Genomic DNA, 12,873 nt, shown 5'->3' with positions numbered 1-12,873 from the left:
TTCTTCCCCTTCTATTTGCCAGGAGGTGATGGGACCAGTGGCCATGATCTTAGTTTTTTTGATGTTGAGCTTCAGACCATATTTTGCGCTCTCTTCTTTCACCCTCATTAAAAGGTTCTTTAATTCTTCCTCACTTTCTGCCATCAAGGTAGTATCATCAGCATATCTGAGGTTGTTGATATTTTTTCCGGCAATCTTAATTCCGGTTTGGGATTCAACCAGTCCAGCCTTTCGCATGATGAATTCTGCATATAAGTTAAATAAGCAGGGAGACAATATACAGCCTTGTCGTACTCCTTTCCCAATTTTGAACCAATCAGTTGTTCCATATCCAGTTCTAACTGTAGCTTCTTGTCCCACATAGAGATTTCTCAGGAGACAAATGAGGTGATCCGGCACTCCCATTTCTTTAAGAACTTGCCATAGTTTGCTATGGTCAACACAGTCAAATGCTTTTGCATAGTCAATGAAGCAGAAGTAGATGTTTTTCTGGAACTCTCTGGCTTTCTCCATAATCCAGCGCATGTTTGCAATTTGGTCTCTGGTTCCTCTGCCCCTTCGAAATCCAGCTTGCACTTCTGGGAGTTCTCGGTCCACATACTGCTTAAGCCTGCCTTGTAGAATTTTAAGCATAACCTTGCTAGCGTGTGAAATGAGTGCAATTGTGCGGTAGTTGGAGCATTCTTTGGCACTGCCCTTCTTTGGGATTGGGATGTAGACTGATCTTCTCCAATCCTCTGGCCACTGCTGAGTTTTCCAAACTTGCTGGCATATTGAGTGTAGCACCTTAACAGCATCCTCTTTTAGAATTTTAAATAGTTCAGCTGGAATATCATCACTTCCACTGGCCTTGTTGCTAGCAAGGCTTTCTAAGGCCCATTTGACTTCACTCTCCAGGATGTCTGGCTCAAGGTCAGCAACCACATTACCTGGGGTGTATGAGACCTCCATATCTTTCTGGTATAATTCCTCTGTGTATTCTTGCCACCTCCTCTTAATGTCTTCTGCTTCTGTTAGGTCCTTTCCACTTTTGTCCTTAATTGTGGTAATCTTTGTACGAAATGTTCCTTTCATATCTCCAATTTTCTTGAATAAATCTCTGGTTTTTCCCATTCTGTTATTTTCCTCTATTTCTTTGCATTGCTCGTTTAGAAAGGCCCTCTTGTCTCTCCTTGCTATTCTTTGGAAATCTGCATTCAATTTCCTGTATCTTTCACGATCTCCTTCGCATTTTGCTTGTCTTCTCTCCCCCGCTATCTGTAAGGCCTCAATGGACAGCCACTTTGCTTTCTTGCATTTCTTTTTCATTGGGATGGTTTTTGTTGCTGTCTCCTGTATAATGTTACGAGCCTCCATCCACAGTTCTTCAGGTACTCTATCCACCAAATCTAAATCCTTGAACCTGTTCTTCACTTCAACTGTGTATTCATAAGGAATTTGATTTAGATTGAATCTTACTGGCCCAGTGGTTTTTCCTACTTTCTTCAGTTTAAGCTGGAATTTTGCTATAAGAAGCTGATGATCTGAGCCACAGTCAGCTCCAGGTCTTGTTTTTGCTGAGTGTATAGAGCTTCTCCATCTTTGGCTGCAGAGAATATAATCAATCTGATTTCGATGTTGCCCATCTGGTGATGTCCATGTGTAGAGTCGTCTCTTGTGTTGTTGGAAAAGAGTGTTTGTGATGACCAGCTTGTTCTCTTGACAGAACTCTATTAGCCTTTGCCCTGCTTCATTTTGATCTCCAAGGCCAAACTTGCCAGTTGTTCCTTTTATCTCTTGACTCCCTACTTTAGCATTCCAATCCCCTATAATGAGAAGAACATCCTTCTTTGGTGTCATTTCTATAAGGTGTTGTAAGTCTTCATAGAATTGGTCAATTTCGGTTTCTTCTGCACTGGTAGTTGGTGCATAAACTTGGATTACTGTGATGTTAAAAGGTCTGCCTTGGATTCGTATCGAGATCATTCTATCATTTTTGAAATTGCATCCCAGTACAGCTTTCGCCACTCTTTTGTTGACTATGAGGGCCACTCCATTTCTTTTACGGGATTCCTGTCCACAGTAGTAGATATGATAGTCATCCGAACTGAATTCGCCCATTCCTGTCCATTTTAGTTCACTGATGCCTAGGATGTCAATGTTTATTCTTGCCATCTCATTTTTTACCACATCCAGCTTACCAAGGTTCATGGTTCTTACATTCCAGGTTCCTATGCAATACTTTTCTTTACAGCATTGGACTTTCCTTTCGCTTCCAGGCATATCCGCAACTGAGCGTCCTTTCGGCTTTGGCCCAGCTGCTTCATCAGCTCTGAATCTACTTGTACTTGTCCTCCGCTCTTCCCCAGTAGCATGTTGGACGCCTTCCGACCTGAGGGGCTCATCTTCCAGCGTCATATCTTTTATATGCCTGTTGTCTTTGTCCATGGAGTTTTCTTGGCAGGGATACTGGAGTGGCTTGCCAGTTCCTTCTCCAGGTGGATCACGTTTGGTCCAAACTCTCCACTATGACCTGTCCATCTTGACCTGTCCATAGCTTCCCTGAGTAATTCAAGCCCCTTCGCCACGACAAGGCAGTGATCCATGAAGGGGCTTGTTCAGTTAGATGTTGGCAATGACTGTGATGTTGCTGTAGAACTGATGGTCTGATAAGAGCTGGCTTTTATCAGATTTTGTCTTTCAGTATGATCAACAAGGGTCTCTTGCTCTATACGTCCTTTACCCTATATTCATCTCTTACTCGGTATGTCCAAGCTAGATCAGTTTCAGTTCTACATGTAAGGAACGTAAAAATTGAACCTAGGCAAAGCATCAGTTGGAGGGGGAAGAGAAAACAAACAAGAAAAAATTAACCTGAAGGTCAATTCATACTTTTGTTCATCAGTTGACGCCTAAATGAGTATGAAGTATGAATTTTGAGACAAGACACCAGCCTAAATTTCTGTATTCACATTATGTTAAACGTTATCTGGTAAACAGTTCAGACATCCAGCTAGCAAGTCATCAAGAACTGACAAATCAAATGATGAGAAGGGCATGACGTGTGGCAGCCCACACTTCTTTGAAGTTCACAATTCTTAGAAATTCTAACCTCCATCCTGTCTTCAACAACGACATAAATGGATACTATACTGAAGAGGAAAATAACCAACCACCTAAAGCAATAATGGAATATTCCACCCTGTGTTTACCCTCTGCTATCTTCCAGGAATTTGGATGGTATCTAATGACCAACAATCTATGCACTGACTATATGCTGCTGTACAAGTCCAATACTTCCTTTCAATCAAGTGGCCTACGTTTGTGTTTAGATGTTCAGCTCAGAGAGCTCAGAGTAAATTCAACAGTAAATTATTCAACTACTAGTAGCTGGAAGGTGTTGCAGAGCTTGTTGAAAAAGAAATCCAGAAATGGAGTAACAAAACAGTTCATTATCTGTATGAAAAACATCCTTAAACATCACCACCACTGTGTATAGGAAGGAGAATAGTACCATGCTATAATTTTTAGATGTTATAATAATATGACTTGTGCTGCCATTGCTTGGTAAGCTGGGATCACTATAATCAGGCATTGCTGCAACTGCAGTGCACATTTCCGAAGGACAACCCCCAAAGCAAAGACAAAAAGTTGAAAATTTAAACCAAAGTTTAATCCCAAAGTTGTCTCATTAAAAATAAATAAAACTAGCCTGTCGAAAGTGAGTTACAAACTATTAGAGCCAAGCCAAACATTACAAAAGACACAAGCGACAGAAAATAATATTTTCATTTCCCCTTGGGGTGATTTCTGTAAGATTTCCTGGTTACTCTCAGCCTTTGTCAATGTGATGCTCCCCTCCCCACTATTTTTTTTTGTTTTTTGCTTCGCCCACATACTTCAGCAAACCATCCCTCCGAGACCCACAAAGCATTGAGCAATTGCAATTGTGTTCATTTCCTCTCCCACTTCCATTTCCATTTCCTCCCATTCCACCGCCCCAAAACAGAAAATGGTTTGTGTCAGGAAAAGCTGAACTCCCCTGAGTCTATGGTGCTCTAAGAAATCCTCGAGAACACAGAATCCTGAAATGGAAACACCACATGTTTCACTGGCAGTGTTATGCTAAGCAGGAGTAAATCAGTCCCCTTGTCTCCTGTGCAGTTAAGGGGACGCAATTAGCTTCACTGTCCAAAATGATTTGCAAAAGTGAAAGTCAAGCTTGCGCAACAGTCCATTTCAACCCGGTCACCCCCTTCCTCGCTTGCCTAGTTCTATGATTTCTTATTTCCCACTTCCCCCTTTCTTTGCATCTTTCCGTTTAGTTTTAAACAGTTTGTCACCCAAAATCACTGAATCGCTGGTTGTAAAGTTGACTTAAAACTCGGGGTGGGGTGTGTGTGTAATTGGCTGAAAAGCAGACAGACTGAAGGAAGTGGGAATGATGAATTGCTCAATTCTGGGGAGATCCAAAAGGAGAGGGAGAGGTTTCTTCCCTCTCCCAGTTTGGCAGATGCGAAGCCTTCGGAAAGAAGAGAAAGATGTTCTCACCTGTCAGTACCAAGCAGGGGACAGCGACACCTGGAATGCTGCTGCTGGGACTGAGGGAGCAGGAGCCCATGGTTGCAATTGCAAAAAGGAACCCGTGCAGGGGAAAAAATAAGAAAGAAACGAGGCAACCTTGTTAGCAACAGGGGTTCTCTTGTTCGGCTGCTAACTTCACAGCCCTGTTGCCGCTGCCGCTGCCGCTCTTGCTTCTGGTCCCTTCTGCATTAGCAGCAGCAGCAGCAGCAGCCCAGCCAGGCATTTCCTGTTTGTTGTTCAAGCCCTTTAAGTTTCTTTCCCCCTACACATCAAGATGAATTGCACCCCCCTCTCCCCAGCCCCCCTCCCTCTCCTGTTCCAAGTGGGCTCTGAGCCTTTGAAACCCCCACGTGGCTGGATCCCGTAGCTCAGAGACATGTACAAATAAAGTCAGATCTTTAACAGCTCGTGTTTAGGCTGAAGTCGGCAGGCTGCGAAGCAAACCTTAAAGGGACATCTGCATGCTTATAATTAATGGGTGTATCCAGCTACCAGCCAGCCTCTACCAAATGCTGACAGTGAGAAGGCAGGTTTTGGGAACTACCCCTTCCCTCTCCCTCTCTCTCCCTCCACCCCCACCTTTCTTCCCAAACCGTGGTCCTAAATAATACTCTCTTCTTTGCAAGACTGCAAAGATCCCTATTAAGAAGTGTGTGTGTGTCAAATTCAGATTTCGAGACACTTCCAAGCTGAAGCTGCCCTTTGTGGGTCTAATTTTTCCTCCACTTACATCACTCTTTAAAAATGTTTCTCTTCTGTATTGTAGCATATATACTAAATCAAGCCTTTGTAGAAGGCGGTGGCAGTGGGGGGTGGGGGTGGGGAGACTGCAAATTCTCTCATGCAATTTGTATTTAAGATTAACACCTACTGCTTATTTGGATCATTCCTGTTAGCATTAATTGCTCTACAGGCCTTGTCACATACAGTTCTAAATCTGCAGTCAAGCTGCTATCTTTCAGCCCCAGTTACCCTAGCTGTATATTGGGAATAACAGAGACAGTCTCAGAGAGCTATGGTAAGACCAAGGAAAGTGCTATATCATTAATGAAAATTCTAGTTTCCTGTTTGGTGACTATCCTGCCCCCCACCCACGACAGCCTATATATTCTGAATTGTTCAGTGACCAGCAATATTCGATCCACTTCTGTACCAGTTTGTCATTCTGGTTTTGCCATAGTATTGCTTCAGTGTTCTTTGACAGCTGGGAGTCCCTGCACAGCCTAGAATGAAAAAAACATTGTTGTTTGTGAAGGTGGCACCCTCTCGGCAAAGAGATGGGCAGAGAGGTGTGATTTGCCTTCAGATTAAGTGCCTTGAGATTAAGGAACCAACCAAAACAGCAAGCAGGCTTCTAAACTGTCCATATCTATTCCTGAGGCTAGATGTGAGGAAGAAGTCTGGAGACCTCAAAAACTTGCTCACTATTGTATGACATTTTTGTTGGACCTAATAAAGGTATGGGCCAACTATGGATTTTGGGGTGGGGGTGGAGTCCCTTATGGATCTTCAGAATCCTTGCCTGGAAATCTGGCACATGGATAGTCTGTTTATGCACCTCCAATATGTTCTGCTTGCATACTGTATCCGTAAATAATTCAAAACAAGCAACGTAGCCCTTCTTACCACTAGGGATTGTGGATCACATAGCTCTGGAACTTTGGAAAGTAACTGAGCAGGTGTGTGTAGCAGGATGGAGCGAATCACAGCAGTCAACATAAATTTTAGCATCCTTGAGAAATCAAGCAAATAAGGCATTTGAGGAAGAACCTAAAATAAAAGTGAAGGAGAATAGGAGGGGGGGGGGGTTTAAAGAGAAGGGTGAACATTTAGCTAGAGAGATTCCAGTTGTGCCTGGCCAAGGAATTCCAGGAGGCGGATCAGCAACTGATAGGCTTGGACTGTGGAATATTACAGCCAGTATCTAATCAGGAGACTGCCAACAGTGGTGGGAATGCAAAGGTGGTGGAAGAATCCCAGGAAATGGAAGCTGCTAGGAAATCAAATTACAGGAAGAGATGATTAGCAGTCCACTCATTAAGGGAACGACATGGAAGAAGGGACCAGCTGAGCAGAAATGGGGGACTTGTGGCCTTCCATATGTTGTTGGATTCACATCCAACAACTCTGGCTAGGATGTCCAATGGTCAGGGACAATGGGGATTGTAGTCTAGCAACATTTGGAGATCCACAAGTTCTGAGCTACAGACTGCAGACCTGGCTGAAGAAAGAGACCATATACAGTTTTGTTTTTTTAATCCAGTTGTTTCCTATGAGTATTTTAGTGGGTGGGATCAGTTCCCTAAAACTCATATATACTGGCAGGTGCCTAGGGTGATATCCAATGCCAGTCATACTCAGAGCAAACCCTCTGAAATTGATTTCAGTGACACAGTTCTGAATAGGACTGAGCTGGTATCTTGCCTTAGTGTAATCATGAATTTTGCAAGAATAATGAGACCCAAAGCCCATCTTTCTCAGCAGACACCCTTGCCCCTATAGGGACTGGGACAATGGAGAGAAAATGAGTTTACTTGCAGTTGCCTGGACAGAATGGACCTGGCCTGCTAGTCGGGCACAGCATACCCTGGGGCAAGCAATTGTTCAAGGCTTTAGATTGGCCTTCCTCATCCTGGCACATGTCAGAGGTTTGGGACTACAACCTCCATTATTCCTGACTATGCTGGTAGGAGCTGATGGGAATTGTAGCTGAAACATCTGGGGGACACACCAGTTTTTGAGAAGGCTGCCTTAGATCTACAGTTGGTTTTAGGGTATGAGTTAGATTGTCCTGGGAATTAGTTCAGGAGCAGCAGGAGAAAGAAAGGGGTACCCTTTTCAGAGTAGATTAGAGGAGTCCTTTGATTTTGGGGCATATGGAGATGCCTGCTGCGACGCATGATGGGAGACCTTAGCAAAGACCACTTCACTGAGAATGTGATTGGAATTTTTAGATGATTATGATGGCAATGTAGCCAGAGATCATTTGCCAAGCAGCAGGAATCACACACAGGCATACAACAATTCTATTCAGCCAAAGGACAAAAGTGAAGAGAAGCCAAGGCTCACATCAAGGGAATAGTACTGGGTGAACACAACTCCCCCCCCCCAATTTAAATGGGGTATGTTAGAATCATGGTAAACTGACATTTGAGACAAACGAGAAGTTATCGACTGGAACAAAGATACATTTCAGGGGACTGGCGATAGCAAAAGCCTGGGAGGGGGACATGCATTTGCCTCAAAAACTGACCACAAAGGATTTTACTGGCACCCTTTTGCAATATTTGTGCCAGTGTGGAGTAATTTACTCTGCATGGGGAAATGTGTTTGGATGGTGCTGCTCAATGCTCCCAGCAATAGAGCACTGGGATGCCTAGGAACTGCAAGCTCTGGCTTGCCAAATGTTTTGCCTTTGGGGGCAGCAGGGGGGAAAAGGGGGGTTGGCAAATACACAGACGATTAGGGCTCTCAGTGGTAAGAGAGAATGTCTACACTTTGCTGTAACCACATTGGTAAATTCATTGATGTTAGAAAACAGGGGCGTACCCAGGATCAAAACTGGGGGGGGGGCAAGCCATGGTCGTTCAGGTTGTGACATTTCAGCACGGAAAGGCGAATGAAACCAAAATTTTAGGGAAATTATATATAATTATAGCAGTGCTTTATTACGGTAATTATTAAATTATTTGCTTGATTTTTTTTAATTTTTATTCTAGTTACATGTCTTATACCAGGGATGGCCAACTCCCAAGAGACTGTGATCTACTTTCAGCAGTGATCTATTTTTTGGGAGGGGGAGAAAGACCAGTAGTTGAGCTTTTTTAGGAGAGCTTTTTTTTCCTTTTAGGCTGCCGATAACCTTTTTTTTTTTTGCTGGGGGGGGGGCAGTTGCCCCCCCTGCCCCCCTGGGTACGCCCATGTTAGAAAATATGTTAAATAATGGACCTAGAACAGAGAAAGGGGCAGGGAACAAAGCATTGAAGTAAGTATCATGCAGCCTCTCTCTCTACAGCTTCCATGCCTGATCAGTTATAGCAGGTTGGGGAAAGGGGTTTCTTACATGTCTGGGGAAGGGGGACAGGCAGGGAAAGCCATAACTGCTGCCTTAGCTCCTGCTGCTCTGGGAGATTTAAAGATATTTGATTTATTAACGTTCTCCAGCTTTGAATGTAAGAAACCTAAATATAACAAAGGCACCATAAGTCTCCAGATCTCTCTCATCTAAAAGTAACTAAACAGGGCAGTGCTATCCTTGGGCTTAACAATACATTGCCCAGAGCCATTTGAAGAATCAACTGAGAATATAGTGTTTGAAACCCAGCTCTTATCCAGCATTACCCATAGTTGCCAGGGCTGGCTCCAGAGGATGGCAGGGTTGGGCATGTGTCAGGACCCCAAAACTCGCAGTGGGCCCACTGCCTTAAGAGTGCTGTTGTTTCCACTTTGCACAGGTTGTTCAAGGAGATCAGATACAGCTTCAGAGAGTTCTCAGTTTGCATGTTCCACCTCTTTCAACTTAGGTCCCCCCCCCAAAAAAAAACCTGAAGTCAGTAGAGATAGTTGCTTTTATTCTGACATGCTTTGCAGTGTGGACAAAAGCAAAAAGCAAAACTTAATTCTACTCAGTACAGTATACAGATTTTAGATTCCTTTTCAGGGTCCTTTAAACCCTTCCTCTTGGAAATTCTCCATATATTCCACTAGCATTAAACTCCTAAGCTGTTATCATGTTCTGGCCATTTTTAAATGTTTGCTTCACAGTGTTAGCTCTCTAGTTTGCAATTCTTTCTCCCCCCCAACTTTCTCTATACATTCCTTTTTCTAATCACTTTCCTTTCAAAGTGCCTCTTTTACAGTTCAGCTTTTGATCTCATTGTATCATTGTTTGCAAAACAGTAGGAGCTAAGAGCACATCTTTCTGCAGCAAGCATGCAGCTCAAACCAGACTTATCTCAAATATTTGGAGATATTGGGATTAGTAATGACTCTCTTCACCCACACCCTCCTGAGCTGGAGCCAGGATTTTGGCGAATAATCGGAAGTTCATGGAATTTTCCTCTGCTCCTTTGAGGGTAATAAAAAACGGCTGCTAATGACTGCAAGCACTAGTTAAAATGTAGCTGCTATTTTGGTCTTGGATTTTGTGAGAACTCGTTGAACCTACTTTCTATATGTCAGTCCTCTAAAAGAGGCAATTTTCAGGAATCTGCAAATATTTAAGACTAAATTACAACACGCAGCCAGAAGCTACAGAAAAAATGAATGCTCTTATGTCCATCCATATTCATTCAGGGCTGCCAGATCATTCCAGGACTGGGGGAAATTGCCCATTGTTAATATACACGAAATATTTGGTTTAAAAATCAGTATGTAGCATTTTTTTTAAAAAACCTGTTATAGGAATTATGGTTAGCCATTCACTAACCCTAAACCTAGACTGTGCATTCAGCTTGTGAATATGTGTGGGTTGGTGACATTGATTTGAAGTATTGTAGAACTGTAGAGCCAAAGTCAACATTGTGTGTGTTTCCCCTGACCCCAAATTGACAAACCACAATAGAAATAGATTTTTGGCTTATAGAAATATGCGTAGTGGACAGGGAGAGGTTTCGCTCCCTCTTCTAGAAATACCAGAGCCTGGAACCATAGATTGAGCTATCTAGGGGTGCTAACTTGAACAAAATATTGGGGGGGACCCAGGTAAGCCCTGCCTCACATAACTGATCACAAGACGCAGCACACATGCACCATTTAAATGGCAGTGCCTATCAACTTGGGGGGGGGGGTTGCTGGTCCCCTCAAATATATTATGGTGAAGGGAGTTTGGCTCCTAGGAGTTGGCTCCCAAGGAGCTATGCATTCAATGAAGGCAAATGGCAGGAGAACTTAGGGCAGACATTAGGGAAGGGCTGTAGCTCAATGGCAGAGCATCTGTATTGCATGTGAAAGGTCCCAGAAAGAAACTCCTTTAGGATGAACGGTTACAACATCTGAGGCCTTTTCACTTTGAAAAAAGCCAAGGAGGGTCAGGTGTGGCATGATAGAGGGGTACAGAATCATCTATGGTGTGGAGTAAGTGGGGAGAGAGAAGCTGAAGCTGACTGCTGGAAGATCCAAGATAAAGAAAGGATGTCCTTTTTTCACACAGTGTCCACCTAAACTATGGAATTTGCTGTGACAGGATGCAGGGATGGCCACCAAATTGGATGGTTTAAAAAGGACATTAGACAAATTATGAAAGATAATGGCTTCAAGGCTGCTGGCTATGTTGTCATCCAATGTCAGAGGCAATTTGATCCTGAACATCAGTTGCTTGGGTGAGTGTGAGAGAAGTATTGTATTTCCTGCTCACGTAGGGTTGGCATACGTCCGGAATTTCCAGGACAAATCTGGGATTTGTCCGTCAAAAATAGCATCTGGGGGGAATGTTCAAAAACTGGTTAAAATGTATGGGCAGCCCACATCGGAAGTGAAGATTTGTTGGTGAATTTCCAAAAAAATAGCTCAAAAACTTCTTTTTTGGGGGAGATTTTGCAAAAAATAAAAAATAAAAAAACAACAACAACCCAAAAACACACCAACTCAACAACTTTGGCCCCCAAAAGCTCAAGGTAACCCTACATCATGGGTTTCTGATAGGCATCTTGTTAGCAACTGTGAGTAGAGAATGCTACACTAGATGGATCATTGGCCTGACCCAGAACGATTCTTCTTAGGATTTTATGAAAAGTCATAAAAATAGGGATGAGAAGCATTCTGTGGTACTTTCAGGAAAGGGGGTGGGTGGGCTAAAATGTGATCTACAAAGCAGATTAGCATGCTCTTCACATTATATGCCACAGCTGCAGCTAGCTAGACTACTACATGCAAGGAACTGGAAAGGAAAGATTATTCCCACAAAGGAAGGTTGGATATGTAAATTAAGCAAATTCACCGAGTTGGCGAAGTTAACAGCAACCATAAGGCATCAGACTAATCAGAATTTAAGGTCAGAATGGCAATGCTTTTAGGATTACATGAAAAAACACTGTTCTAAGGATATGTTGATATGTATAGATTATGTTTGAAATGTAGAACTAGAAAAAAGTAATTTATTAAGGATATTAAGAATGACCCAAAGATGCAATGTTAATAAGAATCTAAAGATTAAGAGATGACGAGTATTGGGGGAGGGAAGCCACATAGGTGTATGATTTGTTTGTTTGTTTTTTGGTTGGTTTGGTTATTATTTTGTACAGTGGTACCTCTGGTTGCGAACGGGATCCGTTCCGGAGGCTCATTCGCAACATGAAAAGAGCGCAACCTGAAGTGCTGAATCTGCACACGTGCATGGCGTGATTTAGCCAAACCGGGAAGTAACCCATTCCAGTACTTCCAGGTTCAGCGCATTTGTATCCCGTGATGAACGAAACCCGCAGCGAACGCAACCAGAGGTATGACTGTATTGTTATTGCTAATTGAATATTGTGTACCTTTGGAAAATAAAATAGAAGTATGGGAGGGGGGGGAGAGAATGTGATCTACAAAGCAGTTCAGCACGGCACACTTCGGCTCTTCACATTGCAGGAAAAAGCATTGGGTCCCTCCACTCGCTCCAGTAGTCTAACCTTCAACATTCAGGCTTTGCCAATACATATGACTCGCAGTGAGATGAGAGCTGACTTGAGAGAAGTCACCTACAATTCTCCAAATTCTTGCACGTAGGCGGCTTGGCAGAAACTTGAATTGCTGCATTCAAGTTTCTTTGGAGTGGTTGTTAAGTGTGCTAATATTAGTTATCAGAAAATAGGCAGGTAAGGTTGAACCACCTATTACATTTGCACTTTGCTCCGTTATTGTAGTACAAGAAGGCACCAAGGACAAAAATGAAATAAGGAACAACAAGAAGGAACTAAGGGTCTTCATAAGCATTGGTGGTGGGAGAGACTCAATTCCTCAAGTGCTGGGGCAGCCACCAAGGACATTACAAGAAAGGGAAAAAAATAAGTTCACAAAGAAGGAGTGGAAGGCAAGCAAACTGCCCTGTTCTCCACTAATGTTGTCAGAGACAACAACCCAGTGTTATTTTCTGATAACTGAGGCAGGCCTTCTTCTTCTTCTTCTTCTTCTTCTTCTTCTTCTTCTTCTTCTTCTTCTTCTTCTTCTTCTTCTTCTCTTTACTTTTTCATTCTGCAGAACGAGGTGGCCACTGCAGGCAGCTATTTGGGGTATCATGAAAGAGAAGGAAATTTTTAGGAATTTAATATCTGTATTTTTTTTTTACTGTCCTTTGAAGAGAAGCACCTGTGAGGGTTTTCTGCTAAGGTG

At 43.0% G+C, this 12,873-nt stretch overlaps 1 protein-coding gene across 1 annotated transcript in view; it reads right to left on the bottom strand.

The window, feature by feature from the left end:
• ITGA1 (integrin subunit alpha 1) overlaps positions 1 to 4,814 on the bottom strand; it is a 65,187-nt gene extending 60,373 nt beyond the window's left edge. The window contains exon 1 of the mRNA XM_033164833.1: positions 4,531 to 4,814. Within this exon, the coding sequence (XP_033020724.1) occupies positions 4,531 to 4,600 (70 nt within the window). The 5' untranslated portion in view covers positions 4,601 to 4,814. The remainder of the gene's footprint in view (positions 1 to 4,530) is intronic.
• Positions 4,815 to 12,873: the final 8,059 nt, after the last annotated feature.

Source organism: Lacerta agilis, chromosome 11 (assembly GCF_009819535.1).
Source record: "Lacerta agilis isolate rLacAgi1 chromosome 11, rLacAgi1.pri, whole genome shotgun sequence".
Classification (NCBI taxonomy): domain Eukaryota; kingdom Metazoa; phylum Chordata; class Lepidosauria; order Squamata; family Lacertidae; genus Lacerta; species Lacerta agilis.
This window is presented reverse-complemented; position numbering and strand designations above follow the sequence as displayed.